At 42.2% G+C, this 23,185-nt stretch overlaps 1 protein-coding gene across 2 annotated transcripts in view; it reads right to left on the reverse strand.

The window, feature by feature from the left end:
* Nucleotides 1-9,084: 9,084 nt before the first annotated feature.
* The window catches only part of TRIM33 (tripartite motif containing 33), a 64,787-nt gene continuing 50,686 nt past the window's right edge, over nucleotides 9,085-23,185 (reverse strand). The window contains exons 15-20 of one of the 2 annotated variants that reach the window (XM_008147363.3): nucleotides 22,068-22,417; nucleotides 19,686-19,809; nucleotides 17,517-17,591; nucleotides 15,769-15,921; nucleotides 14,199-14,249; nucleotides 9,085-14,120 (exon numbers count right to left, since the gene is read on the reverse strand). In XM_008147363.3, coding sequence (XP_008145585.2) covers nucleotides 13,908-14,120; nucleotides 14,199-14,249; nucleotides 15,769-15,921; nucleotides 17,517-17,591; nucleotides 19,686-19,809; nucleotides 22,068-22,417 — 966 coding nt within the window. In that variant the 3' untranslated portion in view covers nucleotides 9,085-13,907. The remainder of the gene's footprint in view (nucleotides 14,121-14,198; nucleotides 14,250-15,768; nucleotides 15,922-17,516; nucleotides 17,592-19,685; nucleotides 19,810-22,067; nucleotides 22,418-23,185) is intronic. The other variant, XM_054711378.1, reaches the window with a different exon arrangement.

Below are 23,185 nucleotides of genomic sequence, written 5' to 3' on the forward strand. Positions count from 1 at the left end.
ATTTCTTGGCGTTAATTTTGTATCCTGCTACATTGCTGAATTCATTTATTAAGTCTATTAGTTTTTTGATGGAGTCTTTTGGTGATGACATTGCTGACAACTGGAGGAAGGGCCGGCTCTTTGGGTTTTTTTGTTTATTTGTTTACAGAGAGGGAGGGAGAGGGAGAGAGAGTTAGAAACATCGATGAGAGAGAAACATCAATCAGCTGCCTCCTGCACACCCCCTACTGGGGATGTGCCTGCAACCAAGGTACATGCCCTTGACCAGAATCAAACCTGGAACCTTTCAGTCCACAGGCCAACGCTCTATCCACTGAGCCAAACCGGTCAGGGCATGGGCTGGCTCTTTGGAAGAAGATGTGGTCTATAAAGCTGGTTGAGCCAATGTCTTCAAAATAAGAGAGCTGGTGGGCACCTCGCTACTAATCGACAATAGTTATCCCCTCGAATCCAGCGGTTCCTCTGCTGGTGAATAATGAAAACCATTTGGTTTTTCTGTCCAAGTAATAAGTCTTGTTCAGACAAACTGGTTTTATTTAAAGCTTGGAGACGGTGGGAATTTGTCCCTTGGTTGAAAGAAAGAAAGTCAGCATTGAGAGACGCTTCCTTGTTTCTTCACTATAAAAAGGAACCCAGATTCGCTGGAGACCAGGTAAGGAATAGTCACCACTGCACCAGTGTCTAACTTGCTTTGACATTACTTATTTCACGTATTAAACAAACACTGATATATAATGTCTACTTTGTGCTAAGCATCGTTCTGTGTATTTTACATACTATATTAACTCCATTCATCTTCGTGGCACTCAATAAGATTTTCCTGATAATTTCTTGTTGTCTCCCAAAGTTAAGATCACAATGAGCAGGACTCATATTTCCATGTAAGTCTTTTTCTCCTTAAGGATTGTTCCCAGCAGCTAGAAATGAAGAAAAATAGTGAGTTCACCTTTAAAATATGATTTGGGGATCAACATCAGTAGAGAAATTACCAAAAAAAAAAAAAGTGTTCCAAAAAGTAAATATTTAACTCTGATAGAGCTTGCAGCTTGGGAAATTGGTATAAAAACAGGCTAACCTCCAGCCATATAAGCTAACCAGCTTGTATTTATTGTATTAAGAAAATTAGAAACTTTTGTCACTAATGTACCATGAAATGCGATTCCGCAGAGCATATACTAGAGTTAATAGAGTGTAGTTAATGGCAGTTATCACCATGCTTATTAAGCATTTAGAGAGAATATCACCACGGAATAGAATGCTATCCTACATTATAGAAGATCGAGGTCTTAGTTTCCATCTCCCAGCATGCTGTGCGGTGTTGTTTGTTGGGTGGATGACGAGGATGGAATCGTAGAGCCAACTGCTCTGTGCGTGTAACTCAACCTTTCCCCTGTCTTTTAAATTAAGCATGAAGACTTCAAAGCTAGTTTGGAACCAACATTTTCCGCATTTTCCAAAAGAGATATGAGCCTCAACCCAGGCTCACAGGAGATGCAGACGCACAGATATAAATATAGCTTATATAGCAGAAAGACGAAGGGTCCTTATTTTACTTTGGCAAAAGGAATACTCATTGCAGAATTCCTTCAAATAGCATTAAAGAGTGTTATTGATTTTGTACTAAAAGTTAAATCGAAAATAACAAAAATTCAACTTACGTGCCATGTCCGAGGAATGCATCCATGTGTAACACTTGACAATGGTGTATGTATAATACATACGTGTGTGTGTTCCTAGGAACGGCCCGCTCAGGGGCCACCTGAGCCCCGGTTTCCTTTCCAAGGCTGTGATGAGTCCATACATTTGCTGATCAGCATCGGGTCTTGGATCCAAATGAACATTAGGTTGGTGGCAGTTGTAGGGGAGAACGGAGCACAGCAGATTGGAAATGCACGAACCTTCTGGAAAAGCTGTTTTCCTGAGCTCGTGTCAAATTTGCCCGAGTTGGTGGTGGCAGCTGCAAAATCGGGGCTCCCGGGGTGCAGATGGCACCCTGTCACGTGGCCAGGGCTGGTTGGCTCACTCACATCGCAGAGCCCTTCGCCAGCGGAGGTAGGCCCTTCCTGTCGGGCACCTGCACCCACTCCGGCCACCACTCCTGCCAGGCAGGGCTGCAGCACAGGCCGGGGGTGGTGGCAGAGAAGGGGCGCTTGCTCCGCCGCCACCTGTGCCACAGCCCCAAAGGCGTGTGTGGAGAATGGCTACCGTGTTTGAACGGGTTCGAGCCCCGGACTGATGAGAGGGCACAGTCCTCTCGTGGCCACGGGCAAGTCCCAGCTTGGAGGGCAGAGCCCTCCCAGCACAATTATAGCCAGAGTCTATAGTTGTAAGCTTGAACCTGTGGTCCGAACACGTGGCCCCACGTGCCTGAGTGACGTGGGCTTGATAGAGTTCAGGTGCATGTAATTGAGTAGATCCGAAACCCACGAGAACTTTGTAACCGCGCCCTTACTTTGCCCGGTGGAATCTGGCTATAAAATAAAGACACGGCTTTCAGGCTGTAGCACTCTCTCTCTCCATCAGAGCGGGCAGTGTCCCACCCGGACCCAGCTTTCATTCTGTCTGTCTTTTCTCAATCCTTCACCGCCCCCTCTCAGGCTCACCCTTGGCCGTGCTGGCGCGGCACAGGTGGGGACTTGGGAGGAGCATGCACTGCCAGCGGTGCCCAGACCACTTCGAAAACTCCAAGTTACTACCCCAAATAGACAGCTGCCTCCAGCAACGCAAATCCTTCGCCATCCCGTGTCTTCTTCTCGTTTCTCTCTCTCTCTCTCTCTCTCTCTCTCTCTTTCTCTCTCTCTCTCTCTCTCTCTCTCTCTCTCTCTCTCTCTCTCTCTCTCTCTCTCTCTCTCTCGTTCTCCAGCCTCAGTGCTAAGCTGAGACAAATTAGGTAAGTGGTATAAACCACAAAGATTACTTCTGCTAATGCAGAAAGGAGGGGGAGCTAAGAGGCTGACCAGCCCTCCCCTGCATCCCTGATGCACAGTCACTCGCCACAGAGATGAGCTGAGGGCCTCTCCCTGCTCCCCACACTTTGCCCTGAAAGGTTCTCTTAACTCACGAAGTTCCCCATTTCTCACATTTTTATGCCTTTGATTTTATTAGACTTGGAGCGTTCAATTATGTATGAAAAGAAAATCATTTCATGTCTAATAAAGCAGGGTTGGCAGACAAACTTTTTTATTTTTTTTGCTAGAGAATCTGTGAACACCATTGTTAAAACTTTAACAAGCTCTCCTGCGTCCTACCGATTCGGGGGAGAGCTTCATGGCACTCCGAGGGAATCAAGTTCAGGGTCAACTGTGATTTCCCTTCGTCTGAGCTTTCCGAGCATCTCTATTCCTGTCGTGGGAAACAGCTGGCAATATAGATCTTTACACTGCAACATAATGGGTTCGCAGGGGTCCCCCTAAACATTCACGTTAATAAAGATTTGGGGGGATATTTATTTCAGGAAATTGGTGTCTAGTAGACAATCAATGAGAGCTTTTTTATTATGAATAGTGTAGCTTAGTACGAATCTCGATCTGGTTGAATGTGGCCGTCAGCTGCCTTGTTTTCATTTCTTTTCCTGAACGCCTCAGGATTCAGCCCACGCTAGCGGCTAGAAGGAATGACCCAGCCCTTCCTTTGTCCGAGAAAAAAAGAACCAATTTTTGGATGCCATGGATTTGAGCTCTGGTTTTCCGGGCCATCAAAGTCTATTGTGCAAGAAAAGGGGAACAGAGCTCTTTGTGAGGTTGCGGTGAAGGACGAGGGAGGTGAGGAAGGGTCAGCAGGGGATGAGTGACTGGTTGAGGCCCTTGTACGGGATTGCATTCCTGCATCTGACCCCCAGAGAGTTCTCTAAGAAAATCACTCCCTTTCTTGCCGTGGGAGCCAAGAGAGCAGAGAAAGAGCTCTGTGAGCGCCAGCATCCTCCTTGGTTCAGAGATGGGCCAGGCCTACCAAACCAGGGGCCTCCCCCCGCCCCAAGTAAATGACCCTCCCCCTGGCTGCACCCAGTGGGTTCAGCCTGCAGTTAGTACTTCCACTCTGCCTGCCCCTCAGCAATCACCTGTCGTGCAGGAGGGACGCGCAGCCAATCCTCCCACGCACCCACCTTCTCTGGGTGCCCAGAGCCCACCCTGGACATCCAGTGAGCAACGCAGGAAGGGGAGGGGCATGGGAAGGGAGGGTCAGCAGCGGGCATGGGACATCCTGGCCTTCCGTGCCCTTTCCAATTCCCTCTCAAGGCATTCGGGGACTTGAAGAACCATAGACACCTGAGTGTGAAGGAATAATCAGTTTAATTTCAGGAAATGCTTTTGCTACTCCCAGAACAAAGAGAAGCTTGTGCCTTGATCATTAGGGATTAATGCCTTAAATTTTCAGGACAGAACCAGGATGACTCGCTTGTATTTATGAAACCTCTGGGCCCCATTCTAAGCTCACCGCAGGCAGAGGGAAACCTGTCTCATGTCTCTCTCCCCACCAGCCCGGCCGGTCTGCAGCGCCCCTAGCGGCCTCCCAGTCATCACGCCTCTGCAGCGCCGATGTCCTGCTCGGCAGTGTCCACCAGAGGGCGCCAGTGCTACTCAGATGGAGGCCGCCGCCGTTTTCATGGATGCGGAGTTGCAATGAGGGTACGGAAGACCGCGACCCTAGCCACGGGGCTTCTGGATCAAGCGTACGTTCCCGAACGTGAGGCCCAGGATGTTATTTTACACTGAAAGCATTTACATCCCCTTGTGGCAGCCCCTCTCCGAAAACAATAATAGTAATAGTAGTAGTAGTAGTAGTAGTAATAATAATGCATTTGTAACTGCCCTTGATGGAGGGTTTTCTGCCCCAGGACAATCTTGTCTTGGCTGCTCCTGATAGGCATTACCTCTGGGAAGTCTAACTATTATCTCCCCCTCAAGTATTTGTAAATTTTTAATTAATAATATCATGTATTTGCATACTCATCTGGCTTTTAAACTCATTTAGACCTCACAAAAATTGTTCCTTTCCCTTTAAAGATGAACCAACAGACGGGAGAGGGCATTCTGACTGTTGGAGAGAAAGGCTGGGCGAGGAAGCAGCGCCTGGACTTGGGCTCCATCGCCATCCCGGGCTCTTTCCGCCCGATTCTCTGCTTACCTGTCTGCTGCCCGCGCTTCCTTCCGCGGCCTCGGAGCCTGCACAGGTGAACCAGTGACGCAGCGGGGGAGGCAGGGGGGAAAGCAGGCCGTGCTGGCATCCGGAGGGCCTGACCTGTCACCACTGCCCTGGCTGTGGGGCCACGCTACCTGGCTGCCGCCCCGAACTGGGAGCGGAGGGGTGCCCGCCTGGGACCTCTGAGGCGCTGGCACGCAGCCCTGAGGTTTCTGGATGGTGACTGTCTGAAAAGCAGGTGCGGGTGAAGCAGGAGCACAAAGCTGTCACCAAAGCCAGCTCCCAGCCTGCCCCGCCCTGTCCCCCATCAGGGCCAGCAACTCCAGACTCCGGGGTGTGGTCCGGCCCCGCCTTAGGGGACCTGTCACCCCATCTCTGCCACTTGCATGGTATCACCTGGACCTTCGTCTCACAGGTTGGGGGGACTCCATCCTCAATTACGGGGAGCAGCTGCCAGCCTCCGGTTTTATTTCTCCGCAGCTGCCACTCCTCTGAAACCCAATAATGAGTCTATTGTGAGGGCGGCGTGATTTTACTAAAGGAGAAGACGCGGTTTCCGGGCAACCTTCCCGAGCAATCGCCTCGCAAGTGAGGGAACACGCTCATCCCACGAACCGCCACTGCATCTCCAAGACGGACATCGGGCGCCTTTCGGAAGCTTGTGCTCCTTCACTCTTTCTGACAAGTCTGGTGCAGCTCACCGGCTCCGGGGCTCCCCTCGCAGCCTCCCCCGCCCCCCCCCACCCCCCCGCGCTGTCACAGCTGTTTGGTTCTCTTCCTCCTCAAGAGCGGTTCCGGGGCCTGTCCCTGACACGTGTCTCTGGAAACCTCCCTTGGGAGGAAGGGACTTGCAGGGGCAGCGGCCTGGAGCCTCAGGGGCCTGGGGCTGGGCCAGGTGCCCGGGGGCCATGGCTCCCCTCCCTGAGGGGGTGGCCCACCTCGTGGGCACAGAGTGTCCCTGGCAGCTGAACCAGGACAGGCTGCTGGTCAAACGGTGCTCCGCGTGGCTGCCATGGCTCTCAGCCCTGCTGCCCAGCTCCCCTGCAGCCCCAGGTGCCGACTTGCTGTAAAGCGCCAGCCTCACCCCGGCCTTGGGGAGGGGTCTTCCTCTCAGGCCCGGCCCTCCTGAGGGCTGCCCTCCCGCCGGGCTGTGGGCACCGCTGCCAGCATCCTGCCTGCGTGCCTGCTCCAGGCGCGTGAGTACCACGTAGCACATGAGAAGGGGGCCCCGGCTCGAGCCGAGGAAGCGGAGGGGACCCTAGGAGATGGCAGACTCCAGCCGGCTCAGGTCCGAGGCATCGGACAGGCTCGCCCTCCTGCCCCTGCTTTTCTCCGCCTCTTCACGTGCAAGGCCGTCTCAGGGTCCAGGATAAACTGCCGGAACCAGGGCTTGGACAAGACAGAAGTTTCTGGTCTCTCAGGTAACAGTGCAAATACACAGACAGGTGGCCCAGGTGGGGGACCTGCCCTCCTTAGCACGTGGTTTCCCGAGGAGGCCCTGCCCCAGGGCCCGGGAGCACTGACCTGTCCGGAGGCCCTGGCTGCCTCCTCCAGACAGCTGTTGGCATCTTCCGCCCACGGCCCCGGCTGTGGGCCAGGTGGGGGCAGAGGGCCCCGAGGTCACGCTGGCTTTGGGCCCAGCCACTCACAGCGCACCCCTCTGTAGCTGTCTTGGCTCAGTGACTGGCCACCCTGGGGCAGCCTTCCTGTGTCCAGAGAAGGCGCCAGAAGACACAGCCCCAGCAGCTGCGAGCACAAGCTCTCCTTCCCATCCGGTCCCCTCAGGCACTGTTCCCAAGCCCGGGCAGTGCCTCATCCCTGAGGTGGACACTGCTCTGACTCATGTTGGCCCAGAGGAAGTGGGAGCTAGTGGGCACCATGGCCCACCCCCCACCCCAACACACACAATTCATTATTTTAAACAGACTCCTTCTTCCCCAACACTCACGCTTAAGTGAGGGTGGAGGAGTGCCCCAGAGAAGCCAGTTCACTCAAAGGTAACAGTGGCTTCAGACGCTGAGTGGCAGGGTGTTGTCATGGTTACACGCCAGACCTGACGCCAAGCTAACGTTTAAATCTAAGGTCTGCCCCTTACTAGCGCCAGGGTGTGAGCAAATTATGTAACCCCTCTGCGCCTCAGTTCCTTCATTTTAAAATAGGACTAATCATGGGTAACCTACTTCATAGTCTTTACAGAACTGTTACATAAAAAGTGCTTAAAACAGAGCCCACTACAAAGCTCTCAACTGATGCTGGCTATTGTCACCCTCGCAGAGGCCTCTGGGTTTTAATGAAGGGCAATGACAAGGACCTGCGGAAATACCAATAGCGGACTCCCACACGTGGAGTTACGTAAGTGGCGGGACCTTGGCACTGTCTGCTCCCGCTCCCACTGCCCACGACTGCCCATGCCACCAGATGAGCCACCTGATCTCTCCTCTTCCCCCCCATGTTCGCAGTGGGGTATTATTGTTCCCTCATTTCCTCCACTTTGAAACATCACTGACTCGGTTTATCCCATTATCCGACCACAACCTTCTATCCTCCAGTTTGTCTGTTCAACTATCCAGGCCTTCATCATCAAAACCTCCCATCCATCCGTTATGTTCTCCTTACCCACCACCTCTTCCTCTCACGTCCCTCTGGAGCTGCTGTTCACCGTGGCCTATGCTTCATCACACCATTGCTTCCAGCCAACATTCTGAACTCCTCTGACTTTGTTTTTTGCACCAGCCTGGCAAAACCCCAGCCCTGATCATTCTGCCACCCCGCTGCCTGCCCTCAGCCAGCTGAGCAACGTTACAGAAAATAGAGAGCAACAACCAACATCTGTTAACGCCCCACTCTACTAGTGTATCAGGCACTTTCCCAAGTGCTTCTCACGTAACAACTTAAGGTACTTCCTCCAACAATTCTATGGGAAAAAGATGATTCTTCTCACTATGCAGGTGAGGCTCAGCGACACCAAGCAACACGTATCAAGTCACACAGTGAGTCCGGTTTCTTGGGCAACCCCGTGGCCCAATTATTGATCTACTTTACTTTCTAAATCTCTTGAAAACCTATTTTCTCCACTGCCAGGTAGCTAGTTTAGGGCTCACCTGGATTCCTCAAGAGCCTACCCCTCCTCTCCATTCCAGTCTTTACAGCCCATCTTCACAGTTAAAATGACCTTTTGAAAAGGAAATTCCGATTATGTCAACTCTCCAAGCCCCGTTGTGCTTAACATTCCTCAGGGGCTCCTTGCTGCCCCCAGTGTAAGCCCCCACCCCTTCCACATGGTTTTCAAGAAACTCGGCTTGTCAAGTACCTCCTCAGGCAGCGATGGCGAACCTATGACATGCGTGTCAGCACTGACACGCGTAGCCATTTCTGATGACACGCAGCCGCTGAGGCGGCCGCATGCCAAGGATGAAACATTTGTGAAATAATGTTTTTTCCTCAAAGTGACACACTACCCGAGTTATGCTCAGTTTTTTGGCGAAGTTTGACACACCAAGCTCACAAGGTTGCCCATCCGTCCTCAGGTCTACTGCTTATGGTTTCCCTACTTCAACTTCACCTCCATTCCAGCCAACTGGACTTCTCGGGTCCTGAAATACAAACACGTTCTCTTTCATTGTCAGGCTTCTGTGTTTTACTCTCTTTTCACTCTCTCTTTGCCTGCACCAGTTTTATCTTTTATTAGTGAAAGAGATCACCTCCCTGACTGACAAAGTGTGGGGTTCGATCCTTTCCTATGTGTTCCTACTATACTCTGAGTGAGTCTCTGTCATAGCACTCACCGTTCTCACAAGGCGTCTAAAACACTCGTGCGGGCAGGGACTGTCTCTTACCTTGTTCACTCCTCTATCTCCAGTGCCTACACGCAGTGTCAATATTTTTAATGAATTTAAATGATTGAGTCTCAACTCAATGAGGAAGAAAAAAAGCAATTCATTTGAAAACGTTTTCAATTTTCTAATTTAATAGAAATAACCAAAACAATGTGGCTTTCAAACAAGGCTTTAAACTAATCTAGTACAACTTCTACAACACATTCCAGAGCATTATAACAAGAAATATTTACAGGCAGCTAATGTATTAAATAACCATGAAAAGAAAATCTTGCTTTTATTACACACCAGCAAAAAACACAAGAACGGAACAACTAGAAACTGCAACCTTGTTTTAAAAAATTAAATATGATTATTTAGAGAATACAATACCACAGAAACAGCACTTTTTCTTTAAGAATCATATTGAAGGGTAGTTAACTATGTGCAAAAAGAATAGTAGTTGTGGGAGTAGTAGTAGTAGTAAAATGAGGGGAGGACACCAGTTGAAATACTGGAAGCAAGGAACCAGGAAGGCTGTGAATTTAACCCTTTCGTGTGTCCGCATTTCTACACAGAAAATTAACAGGCTTTCAGATTGCACAAATCTTTTTTCATAGGTTTATATACATCTTTCACTGTGATTTAAAACATAGTAAATGCCTACATTTTTCAGACCAGGAGCAGACATGCATTTCGTTAAAGATTGAAATTAGGCCACACCTGAAAGGGAATATTGCAGTGGCACTTAGAAGACTGTTTCTGTGCCTTCCCCCATACAAATTTGGTGAATTTAAAAGAACAGCACTTTTCATTTTAAAGATCACTTGCTAGAAAAGGGCTAAACTTAATTTGTACATTTTGTAGTTTATGACAAATATATCCAAATGGATTTATTTTTGAGGATAATTTTGTTTCTCGGATACAATAAAAAATATATATAAAAGACCACAAAGGCAAACACAAGGAACTAAGACTGAAGAAATGCTACACATGCATTTTGACCAAGTAAAAGAAACCGTTATATCCCAGAGTAACATGTTGAAATCTGAAATGTCTATGTAAACTGAGGCATATAAATTTTTTTCTTAAAAAAGTACCTTCAATTTTTTTACTCAAACACCTACTTTTAAAAAAATATGCAACTTTCCCCAATTTTTAAAATAAAATGCCACAATATATTGTCATTAGCTCCAGCATACATTTACTTTTCTTCATTTTTAAAAGATAGACTGGGTGATATGCATACAAACTTTCCTATAAAGACACCATCCAGGAGAGGGTTATGGCGTGCTGAGGCAACAGACGTAAAGCAGTGTTATTGCTTTATCAGGGAGCAGATGACTGTGAGGAGAACATCTAGGTCCAGAACATGATCAAACTGGATGCACCTTGAAAACCGTGGATCACCTTCAGCAGATTACTACTACAGATGGTAGGAGTGAAGAACCTGATTGTTTCACTTAGGAGAGATGGGGTAGGTAGATTTTATAGTTACTCACTGATCTATGCTGATTATGCAAATAAGCAGTGCTAACAATAAGTGAGATTTTCATACTTCATTTGTTATGTGAGTGGAAGTAGGTAAGGGACTTAAAGGGTGCCTGGCCAGTGTGGCTCAGTGGATTGAGCATCGTCTCATGCACCAAGAGGTCACCGCTTCCTGCCCAGGTTGCAGGCTCGATCCCCAGTAGAGGACGTGCAAGAGGCAGCCAATAGATTATTCTCTCTCATTATTGGTATTTCTATCTCCTTCCCTCTCCCTTCTTTCCTTTCTTTCTACAAAATCAATAAAAAAAATTTTTTAAAGGTAAAGGGAGAGGGAGCCACAGCATCTACTCCCATTTTGGATACTAAGAGACTGTTTAATAACATATGGTAGGCCATAATCCAAGGGCATAGTTAGAAGACCTAAATCTTTTATTAACATTAATCATTAATAATTACATGGCAGGATACCTGCTGAGGTAATTGATAAATCTACAAATTGCACACTATAAACCTTTTGCTTCTATTTAAAAACATTGTTTCTTTGGATTAATGAAAAATTTTAAAAACTGTTACAACAAAAAGTGAGAATTAACTGACTTTAAATTTAAAATTCCCTTATATAAGAAACAGAGTCAGAAAGTACCTTGTTGATTCCAAAATGGATAATTTCAACAATGGCTCCAATGCCTAGTCACTTCTCTGCGGCCGTGGTTTGATATTTCTATATAGAGCATGACCTACAATCTAAGGATTTGGAACACACACATGCTTCACCTTATAAAGCAATTCCTTCAGTGAATCAGCTCAGCTCAGTGTTAAAATATACAAATGTAGACCAGCGGAATAGACTAAGGAACACTTTATTCTTGTTCTCATAGCAGATAGGAACTGAAATGTGGCGAAAACTTTGCAAGCTTTTGAGGAAACATTAACATCTCCAAATCTAACATACTGCCTTTCAAGGAAGAATACAAATGCAGGCGTATAAAAACAAACAGGAACTGATATACAGTGTTTGTCCTTTTTAGTAAGAATATCAAGTTAATACTTTTGACAGTTATATTAGTGCACAGATCAGCTTAGAAACAGTGATCAGTGTGCAAAAAACAAGCTTTAAATGAAATCTAAAGTGAACAACTTCATTTAATGGTGGTGTATTGACAGCTATTAGTTAATGGTACTTCCTCAGCAGAATGAATTATCTCGTTAACAGAAATGGAGCCTATTAAATGTTGACAATAGTGGCTTTTTAAGAACCAATCTTAAAACAAAGGGGATAAACCCCATCTAACACGGTAATATCTTTAAGAGAACACATTATCTTTTAAGGCCCCAAGTATTGAGAAATAAATATTTACTTAAAATTTTGTTTCTTCTGCCATGGATAGAAAGTATTTATTTACTTACTATCTAGTAATAGTGAAAGAGAGCAAACAAAAAACATTAGACAAAATGAAGCTACACGGCTAGCTCTTCACTTGTCAAAAATGTGCCCTTAGGTATGTCTCCTGATAATGAAATCACAAATATTATAGGAAAGAGGGAAATAAGCACAGATAAAAGCATTTTTAAACAACAGTCTCCCTCTTATCAGAAAACTCTTCTTTAAAATTTGAGCAAGATGAGTTTGGACTATGTTTTTTAAGTTTACAACAAAACAGAGAGAGAAGCCGAAAGGCAGCTAGAGAATGAAATTAGTCAATAGCAATGACAAAATCAATACCATCAGAAGGCTTGAGTCATATTCATGTTTACCCCCACCACTTGTTAAGAAAAGAACAACAACCCAAAGGAGTTTGCGTAATAATTTCTTTAAAACACTTTATTTTATTCAATATGCACTAAAAAATATTTACCTCTTAGACAATTATGTCAAATAATTTTTTCTGAGTAACCTGTCTGAACTGCTTAAGCTGGATTTTTTAAAAGGCAAACGATTTGCCACAATCTGCTGATGTCTGAAAATATCTAATGGAGAGTCTTCTATTTTGGTCACCTTGTAGTCTAATAGTGTCCATACAAAAGTAGGACTAAAATTTTTAATCCAACAAAAGAGAAGCCTGTGTACAGTCTAGACACACATCTTGGATATGAGCATCACAAACGAAGAGAAGAAAAATGGAACAGAGCCAGGTGGTTTATCTGCCTCGGGTGCTGAAATCAGGATGGAAAGGTGGGTTACTCCAGGAACCATTCAAGTGGGGGTTGGCTCATTTTCAGGATTTACTTACAAGTCTCTTCTCTGTCCTTTAGGCCCAGTCCATGCAATGTCCCACTTGGTGGACAGATGAGTAATCTAACCCCACCGGGTTTATTTCAATATTTTGATATTTTAATAAGCTGCTTCTGAAGATTTTCTGAGAAGTCTGTTCTCTATTAAAATAAGATAGAACCTCAAAATATGAATGTGAACATTAGAAATAGACAGCATATATTACAAATCCATTCTTGATAGGAACATTAGTAAAGAATACACATTAGCTTAAAAAACAGGCTCGACAAATGTTGCCGATCTGCCAGAAGTTTTAGTTCACTATTTACAAATAAGACAAAGTGAAATACAGAAAATTTTACACATTTGGTAGTTGACAGATTACCGTTTGCCAATAGTGGTCTATCAGAAAACTGACATGAAGGAAGACTGGATAAGAGCCAGTTATCCCCTTCTCAATCAAATCTAATACACAAAAAACTAGGTCAATATTCAACATTCTGCCTTTCATGGGAATAACTAGGATCCGATGATTTGGTTGAGAGGTGCAATTTGTGGACGTGTTTTCTGGGAATGATTACTATAATTATATGATCTCCTACTGAAAAGTTACCATATTTATTTCAGTAGACCATTAAAGTTGATTAAATAATGATCAATGGTCATGTTTCCTAGACTCCAAGTATGAACAAAAAAATAAAATTACTGTTGAGTTCTTTAAACCAATATAAAAACCAAGGCCCAACAGCATCAAAATGAGAAAAAATGTAAGTGTATGATTCAATGCACAGCTGAATTGACATAAAAAATGTCAACTTTAACTAGAAAACAAGCCAGTGTGTGTGTGGAGGGGGAGGCATCAGAGTTGTTAATAGCTGTACGCTGTGGTCCACAGAGACAATTTATCAAGCGACATGACCCTCTAGTATTTATTTACTTATACATCCAGCATCCTGCACCAATCAATCAATACCACATAATCAACATCTGCCAATTCTAACAGTCAGAACTCTTCTCTTTAGTAACAGAAATCTTCAGAGTATTTCACTTTTGCTTTTTACTTTTAATGGTGCAGAGTTCTCTCCCCTTCTTGACAAGAATGTGGTTTCTGTCCATTGTTTCAATCTAATACTGTGTGAAAGCTATCAGTTTCTTCAAGGAGGTGCCCCCACTGTAGGCAGAATTTTCCGGCAACACTTGAAAGTGTATTTTGCTCTCTTTTTAAACAACTGGTTTAAGTTCGTGTCTTTTTACTTTATATGTATTGGTCTGTCATCTGACTTTAGGCGTTTTCTGCGGGGTTGTATAAAGTCTTCATCAGAGTCCTCCGTGACCTCACCATCATCCTCTTCCTGCTCAAACTCTGGCAAAGGAGCGAAGGTCCTGTCTGAGTAGATCTCTGTGAGTTTATCTTCAAAGTACAGCGCAACTGCTTTCCCTGCCTGAGCTACTTCTGAGTCAGCCTGCAAGCAAAAGACAGCATATTCACCCATCGGTAATGCATACTCCTTCACCAAGTGTGCATGGTCTGAAAAGCTTACCTGCAAATTAATCTCTTGTGTTTCTGCATAAACTTGAACAACTCTCATCATCTAAAAAGGATACCAGAGTCAAAAAAAAAAAAGGGAAATTATAAATCCTTTCTAAAATTATAAAACTGCATAGGATTGGCGACAAGAGTCAGCCATACTAGGGGTGTCAGGTTATAAGTGCGATGACCAGATTATAAGTGCGTTCTAAAGTTTTACAGAACATGGAACCACTTTCTTTACAAAGTTCTATGACTAAAGCTACTGTGAAACCTCAATAATTAATTGTCTCAAATTCTGAATTTCTTCAAGGAGGTGCCAATCTAAATAGAAATTGGTCAGAATATATCAATCTATTTAAGAGAAATATATCTGTGAAATGAATAATGTGAGAAATGTTGCTTTTAAAAATCTGCCAAACGTTCAACAAACCACTTAATCAGAATGCCATCTATCTGGCAATTTGTTAAACATAAATTATTTAATTATTACTAAAGCAGAAAAAAATGGGCCTTCCTGGTAAATGCTAGCTATAGCTCATGAAAGCATATTTATTTAAAATAACCTAAGTGCATTAGAAAACAAGACAAAAACTTGGGACTGTACTAACTTCACTCTGAGTGACGTTTTACTGTTCTCCGTGACACACTGCTATTGCGGTGCCTAGACTTCTCACCTAGTAAGAACTTTTAAAATCTTACACGGTCACCTAGATGCTTCCAGAAGCAGCTATGAGTACATTTTAAATGATTCAACGTCATTTATTTTAGTGACAGTCACATGGCACCCAATTTTTACCAGTAACAAAGATGAGACTTTAGTAATAAAGTAATCCTTTTTTAAAGATTTTATGAATTCTCATCCAATTCCATTTTCTCCTCCTGTAATAATGAAAAATTTCCTTAACAATAGGAGACTTGACTTTTCCCAAAGATAACCAAAGATATCTTAAGGAAATAATTTTGGTTATCTTTGGGAAAAGTCTCTCTCTCTCTCACACACACACACACACACATATATATATACATATATCACATTTCTTTTCAAGATATGGATAACAAATCCTTATCCTCATAAAAATACAAAGCCAAAGTTAATGAAAGACACATTGCTGAGATCCAAAAACTCAACATATATACTCTGGGCTACTATTCAAAATGAGTCACCAGAGAGTTGTTGGTGATTTTAAGGTTCTACATTTATATGGTCAATAATAAAATCAAAGAACACTGTTACAAATGTCTTTCCTCAATGTACCCAAAATTTAGGCTTTTAAAATAGTTTCCCACAAAACATACTTAATTAGAGACTACTTTCTTTACTTATCTTAATCCTCAACTTGTTCAGGAAGGGATATTTAATAACATTCCTGATTTATTATATTTAAGTATATACTTTAAATCATACACTGTAAACTTTCTTCTTTGGAGCTATAGATGACAATTTACTCTTGACAAGAATTGAAGCAGAAAAAGAAATTTTAAATCCAATTAGAAGAATCACTTGGCAGGAAAAGCAAAATCCAAACAATAAAACAAACAAAAACTAATAATCCAAGACTACAGTTTGGAAGCTAACATACTTCATTAAACCTTTCACAGTTCTTGAAGATCAAACGGACGTCAGCCACAAAGTCATCTGGCACTTGGTAGTGTTGGGAATGTTTTTTCTGAAGCTTCTTTTTCACGGTAGATAAATCCATTGGTTTCTTTATAATTTTATAGTAATTTGGTATCTAAAAGAGCAAATAAATACAGCTAGATAAGGATTCTCCCAAATGCCAAACTGTTTTTAATTTGAAAATCCATAGCACAATTAATTTTAGGGGGAAAATGTATTGACTAATGAGCCAGCTACTTGAAAATTTTGGGTATAGTGAATGTACTTTTTATCTTTGGCCCCAATTTTATTATGAAAATCAAATCATGTTCAGAATATGTGGCAGTAACCATGTTATGAAGGCCCCAAAGTCCTATCTTTAAGAAGTAAATTTGGAAAGAAAGCAAATAGCAATGATAGCCAGTCACTAATGTTAAAGATTCCTGAAGAGGTTACTTTTAAATAGGAAAGGGGAAAAAGTGGTTACAAAAGGTATTGTTATTATTAGAATATGGTATCTTTTAGAGGACATAACTTTCTATCACAAAGTACTCTGGACATAGCAACAGAGGAAGAAAGATTGGAATAACACCCAGCCCCCGGCCAAAAAAAAATTTGTTAACCACTTAGTGATCATGCTGGGAAGTTCTGGCCCCAACTCTTGGCCAAAAATTTGTAACCTTGTGAAATAACTGAACATAGAGAAGCTTTTTCAATAGTTCATGAAAAATAATTTGAAAGTCACTTTCCACTATAAAGTCCCTGAACTTAAAGACAGACTTCCTAATATCAGATGATTACTATTTGCACAAAACATATTCCTTGTGTCTAGACCTTCTGTGCTGTAAAATTCATTTCTGAACCTATTCAGTACACAAGTCAATACCGTATAGCACATCTGGTGTTCAGTAACATCTTAATTCAGCAAATGTTGGCTAACAAATGAAAGGTGTTGGCACAGTCTCAGACCATTTATGACGCACTAAGCACCTCATGTTCCTTCTGCTATGGGACTTCGGAGGCTTCATTCCTTACTAAAGTCCCCTTTAAATTAAACAATACTGACTCGCAAAATTTTCCCAATCTTTTCTTAATCTCGACTTTTCATAAAAGAGGGCTTATAAAGGCAGAGCCAGTATAAAAGATTCAATTTTACACGTTTATTCAAATACTTATAGATTGTTTTCTCCCCAACATACAGAACCTAGAATCACAGAACTAGAATCTTAGAAATAATTTAGTCCAATATTCCCACTGCACAGTTTAAAAAGTAAAGGCAAGAATATATGTAATTTTCCCAGTTATAAGGATGGCTAATGGCAGAACTAAGAGAAGTTGCCTTCTGACTCGTAGGTTCAAGATTATTTCCATTACACCTATTGCCCCTTACCTTAAAGGTAACAGAGGACATGGAAATTAAATTTACTACATTTCCATCAGAGCCACAAAATCTTTAAAAACAAACTCCAATTTTAACAAGTGGACCTCATATCCACTTGGCCCTATTAAAATTTCTGATTAATAAGAAATATTTAAAATGCTATTAGGTCTGATGCTAAAACATTTTACACAGGTTACCATAGACTGTATATCCCTTAAAGAACCCAATGAGGGAAGAAATAGTATTAGGAAAGAAAATGTGAGCCGTGGAGAGGTTGAGGAGATTCTTCAAGAAGCTGGAGTTTTAACAGAGGAGTCTTCACCAGAGTGGTATTAAGGAAAACAACTCACCGAAGCAGGAACTGGCTCCTGGAATTCAATACTTAACTCATGACAATAGAGGTAAAGCAGAAGACGTTCACATTTCTGGCCGAAAAAGAAAAGAAAACCCTTAAGTATTTTTTTGGCTAATAAGATCTTCTTGAGAATAAGGACTTTATCATTATAAAGTACTAGAGGCCTGGTGCACAAGATTAGTGCACTCGAGGAGGTCCCTCAGCCCGGCCTGCACCCACTCGCAGTCCGGGAGCCCTCATGGGGAGCGGGCCCTAAGCCGTCAGTCAGTCGGACATCCTTAGTGTGCAGCGGAGGCGGGAGAGGCTCCCACCACCACTGAGCTCGCCAGCGGTGAGCCAGGCTTCTGGGCTTCTGGCTGAGCAGCACTCCCCTGTGGAAGCTCACTCACCACCAGGGGGCAGCTCCTGTGTTAAGCAGTATGCCCAGTGGTGGTCAGTGTGAGTCATAGCGACCGGTCATTCAGCTGTTCGATCAATTTGCATATTACCCTTCTATTATATAGGATTATTACTACTAGCTCTCCAACTAAACATACACCCAAAGAAAACCGCTTCGTTTCCCATTTAGTTTTGAAACTATCTTCTGTTCTACTTTAAATGCACTTATCAAAGACAGTGCTTTTTTCTTATCTGATAACAAAGGTAATTTATCTACTATTAATGCAACTATTTATACACATGGAAGGAGTCAGAAAAGCAACATATAGCATTTTGTACAATTTGTAGATTACTTAGTAATCTATAAATTATTGCTGTTGCTACTCATGTTGTAATCCCCTGTGGCAGACCAGACATGTTTTTATTTCCTTTCTTGAAATTATTCCACTCAGGTTCAAAATTAAATAAAAACTATGTTTCTTCTTAACCCAACTCTAGAATATTTTTTACAAAATCAGAAATAAACTGAAATGCATTTAGTTTTCATTTGCTTAAATTTCTCTTAAGTTTGTACATTCTAAGCACATACCTTCTCTTCACAGATAGAGGAGGGATTTTGTGAGGGATATACATTAGATTAGAGCCAAACATAATTAACCACAGAACTATGTGAAAGATATTTCTCTTTTAAATATATTTTATTATTTTTTTACAGAGAGGAAGGGAGAGGGATAGAGAGTTAGAAACATCAATGAGAAACATTGATCAGTTGCCTAGGGGGATGTGCCCCCAACCAAGGTACATGCCCTTGACCGGAATCGAACCTGGGACCCTTCAGTCTACAGACCGATGCTCTATCCACTGAGCCAAACCGGTTAGGGCAAAAAATATTTTTCTATGAAGATCAGACTATGGACTATATGAGCAGAAATCCGACTGAAGCGAGGAAGAGGATTTTAATTCCATTTTTTAATATAATGAGAAGCTATTAAAGGATGTTAAGCAAGGGAGTGATAGCCTTGTTTACATTTTTAAAAAGAACCCTATGAACATACAGAAAATGGACTGTAAGGGGGCAGGAGTAGAATCAGGGAGTCCAGTGAAGAGATTATTATAGTAGTGCAGATGACAGACTATGATGGCTATCTCATAAAATGATTAGGGGAAGTAAGAACATAATATTATAAAAGTCACTCCTGATTCTTTTATTTCTCACAGATTTCTGCCTTGAACAGCCAGAGATAATGGTAATAGCAAACTGGGGGAGAATTACAGTTTTTTATGTTGTTATTTGCTTATTTCTTGCTTTTGCTTTTTGAAGAAGAGAATTAAAAATGAAGATTTTGGTTGAGGCATGTTAAGTATGAGAAAACTGGGTATAAGGGTCTAAAGCTGAGGGCCAGAGATAAAGATTTCAGAAGTCATCAATATATCATCAGATGGAAAGATTAAAAAATGAAAATGGCCCTAGCTGGTTTGGCTTAGTGGATAGAGCGTTTGCCTGCGGACTGAGGGGTCCCAGGTTCGATTCCTGTCAAGGGCACATGCCTGGATTGCAGGCTTGATCCCCAGTAGGGGGGCATGCAGGAGGCAGCCGATCAATGATTCTCTCTCATCATTGATATTTCTATCTCTCTCTCCCTCTCCCTTCCTCTCTGAAATCAATAAAAATATATTTCAAAAAAAGAAAGAAAATGTATCCGGTTACATGTGTATCACACTTAAAAAATATATAGCCAGACAACTACAGAATCCCTAATAATACATCAACGTATTTCACACTTACCCTTTGGTCCACAGGGCTTAATCCCTGTGCCGTTTTCCCCTTCTTACTATGCTGCAAATTGTCGCGATCATATTCAACTTCTGGTTTCCCAATATCTCTGCAAAATGTGCAGATCCAGTCCCCACTGAAGAGGAAAACAGGCAATTAGTCCATATAATGACAACAAAACCCACTCTCGGGAAGCTAATTCCCTAGAGGTAAGACTCTAATTTGTTTTTCTTTTTCTTTTTTTTTTCATAAAGTGGAACTGTATGATAAAACCTTCCCAAAATTTTCCCAGTCACTCTTCAATTGATTACCTTCTGGAAAGCAATATAAAACCAGTATCTTGGCATTCAATAGGTCTTCTCACAGTACAAAGTTGATGAGCAGTACTTTGCAGCATAAGACCAATTCTCAAGACACCAGTAATCATAATGATCCCGTATTAACAAACAAGAAAAGAATACAGGATATGGAATTCCTCAGGTGTCCTGTACTGTTTTGGCATATATTAAACATGCCAAAAATAAAACAACTATTTGTTCATAGCCAGTCAAAAACCTAGACACACATGCATACACACACACACACAAACACACACACACCCTTACCAATACAAGCACATGCACATATACACCTTAGCTTTCAAATCTGCTCATTCTATCAAACCATAAACTCCAATGAGTCATGCATATTCACTCTCCTCATCCCTTACATACATACGTAAATTCTACATCTAGAGACTATACTACTCTGTGCCAACAGCTTCGATTCCTTCCAAAGCCTCTGCCTTTGGAGAAGACATTCAGTGGCAAAATACTAATGTTCCAGCAGATATTACTATTCAAAGACAAGAAAAATATGAAAAGCCTTAATTTCAAGACCAAAACGCCAATACTTTCCTCTTTTAAGAGTAAAGAAAAAGAAGGCCCTTATTGCATCTCTGGCAAATGACTATGCCTCCTAAGATTTAGGTAAGAATACAATTCTTCAGAAAAATATTCTGGCACTATTTTTTATATCCACCAGTTTTCTAAGCCAAAAGGTTGAATTTTTCATATTCAACTAAAATCACTGTTTCTAAGAAATCTAAGAGGAAATGTAAACTTTTTATCTATAGCCAGAAAAGGTGAATTTTCCCAAGAATACCGGTTTACTTTCATTTAAAAAGAAACCCAGGGGAAAGGACTGGGGAAGGGGAAAGGCAGAAAGAAGCATGACTCAACTATTTTATGATCTCTGAAATCAACTGAAGTTGAAATTGTGTGAACATAAAATGTTAAAGAAGAAAAAGAGCTCTTCTAAAACAAACTCTACCACTTGTAGATGTAGACAATCCCTAAAAATCTGTGAGCAGCCCCAAGTAATCAAGTTAATTAGTTCATTACGTTATAGCTAGACCACTTTGTAACCCAGCCCAGCACATCTATTCCATTGCATTAACTGGTATCTCAGCTTGCCTTGGATGCTCAATGACAGATGTTTTATTGCTTAAAACTAGATTTAGCTGACATGGGGTCCAAGGACAATGCTCTTTATTTTATCCCCAAATTATTTACTTTTAAATAAGTAATTCAGTAATTGTCTATTCAAAGTTAATGACTAAAAGACAGTTCAACTAGATCCAAAGAAAAGCCTGAGAAACCTGCACACAGTGCTTCAGGCAGGCAGAACCAATGAACTACCTGCAGTGGTCAAGAGAAAGCTATTTCTAAAAAATCCAAAACACTGAAGGTGTTTTTACAACGAGTTTTTCTTTACAGTGTCTTCTGAGAGCTTTCTGACATTAAAAAAGTTTGGGTAAAACTTAACATAGTCATAAAACTAAACAGTCTTCATAAATAAAATAGTAATTGTAGTCCCTCTTCAGATTTATGGCAACAGCCCGGCTGGTTTGGCTCAGTGAACTGAGCATCGTCCCATGCACCAAGAGGTCATTGGTTCGATCCCCAATCAGGGCACATGCCTGGGATGCAGGCTCGATACCCAGTAGGGGGTGTGCAGGAGGCAGCTGATTGATGTTTCTCTTTCTCTCCCTCTAAAATAAAAACTTATTTTTTTTTTAAATGATAGCAATATATTTAAAAAATTAACTTCAAGAGGAAATATGCCCTTGCCCCTCATAATTAAGAGTTTTATCTAATTTGTTTACATTAAATATAAACTGAAGGTCAGGAAATAATCTACACTTTTAATGCTGTAGCACTTACATCTTGGACATTTTATTGTTCAGCTATTAGTTTCTCTAGAAGGTAATACCAAAGGAACAACAGGCCGTTTTATTATGTATGCACTGGTTAATAAGGCCACCTGCCCTAACTTTCTGGTGGGTTTTTTTTTTTTGGTGGGGGGGGTTTCTTATAAAAGTAAACAACAAAAAATCAATTCTTTCACTGGTACCTTGGAAAGCTAAGAAGTGTTGGAACATGACAAGTTAGATGAAAGACCTTTGGACATTTTTCACAGCACAAGAGATCCCCTCCATTTTGGCAGACAGCACACCAATCTTCATTTGGGTCATCATCTTTGCTGTTGCCATCTCCTCCCATCCTTGCCGACCTGTGCATGAGGCTTCGAATTGAAGACTTTCCATTAACAAGGCTGCTGAGCCCTGACTGTTTGCAGCTTTCATTCGTATCTGTAGGCTCAGTTTTCACATGGTTTTCCACTCCTGGTAATGCATCCAACTCACTCTCTAGATGCAGGTTGGTTGAGAGAGGTGGTGTCAAACTACTCTCAGGACTGCTCAACTAAAACAAAACAAGGACAACCTCTTGAAGAATCATTTAATCCATTATTGTTAGCTGTGTGTGTGTGTGTGTGTGTGTGTGTGTGTGTGTGTGTGTGTGTGTAAACCTTATGTCAACATGTATACAGATATACTGACCTAACTTAAAATTACTTTGGAAATCATATTAGTGACATAAAGGAATGAAATTAACTCCAAATTTACTTAGGCATGTTAATTTGTGATTTTAGGGAGCAGTCTCTGAAATATTGGTTCACTCAGATAGTAAGGAAATTAATTTAACAGCTAAGCACACTGACTGGGAAGTGAGCATAGGGTTATACTTTTCCTAAAGAGAGATGACATTGGTGTGTTATTTTTCACTCAAGAATCTGCTGCATAGCTTTTGAGGAGCATTCTTCTGCCTACTTACCATTCTACAAATGTAGGAAAATTATGACAATATAAAAAAGAATCTTTTAAGCTGTTTTGGAGGTACTTTCCAGATTAAGTTCTGGATGAAGAGGTGACACTGCTCCAAACCCAAGGCTAACTGTGCTGCTCTCTAAACCTTCATACACTGCATTCAACATATAGTAGCTCGAGCTAAAATTTCTATGTGCCAATCAGAAGCCCGGGCAGGAAGAAAAAAACCAAGATAGAAATTTCTCAACAGAGAGAATTGTGCCTTCTTTCACCCTATATTATAAATTCTATAGTGTTCCATCTGGGAACTCTAAAATGACTAATAATTCATAAGCTAAAGGCAATCTTCCCCATCACAAAATAT

Source organism: Eptesicus fuscus, chromosome 22, assembly GCF_027574615.1.
Source record: "Eptesicus fuscus isolate TK198812 chromosome 22, DD_ASM_mEF_20220401, whole genome shotgun sequence".
NCBI lineage: Eukaryota > Metazoa > Chordata > Mammalia > Chiroptera > Vespertilionidae > Eptesicus > Eptesicus fuscus.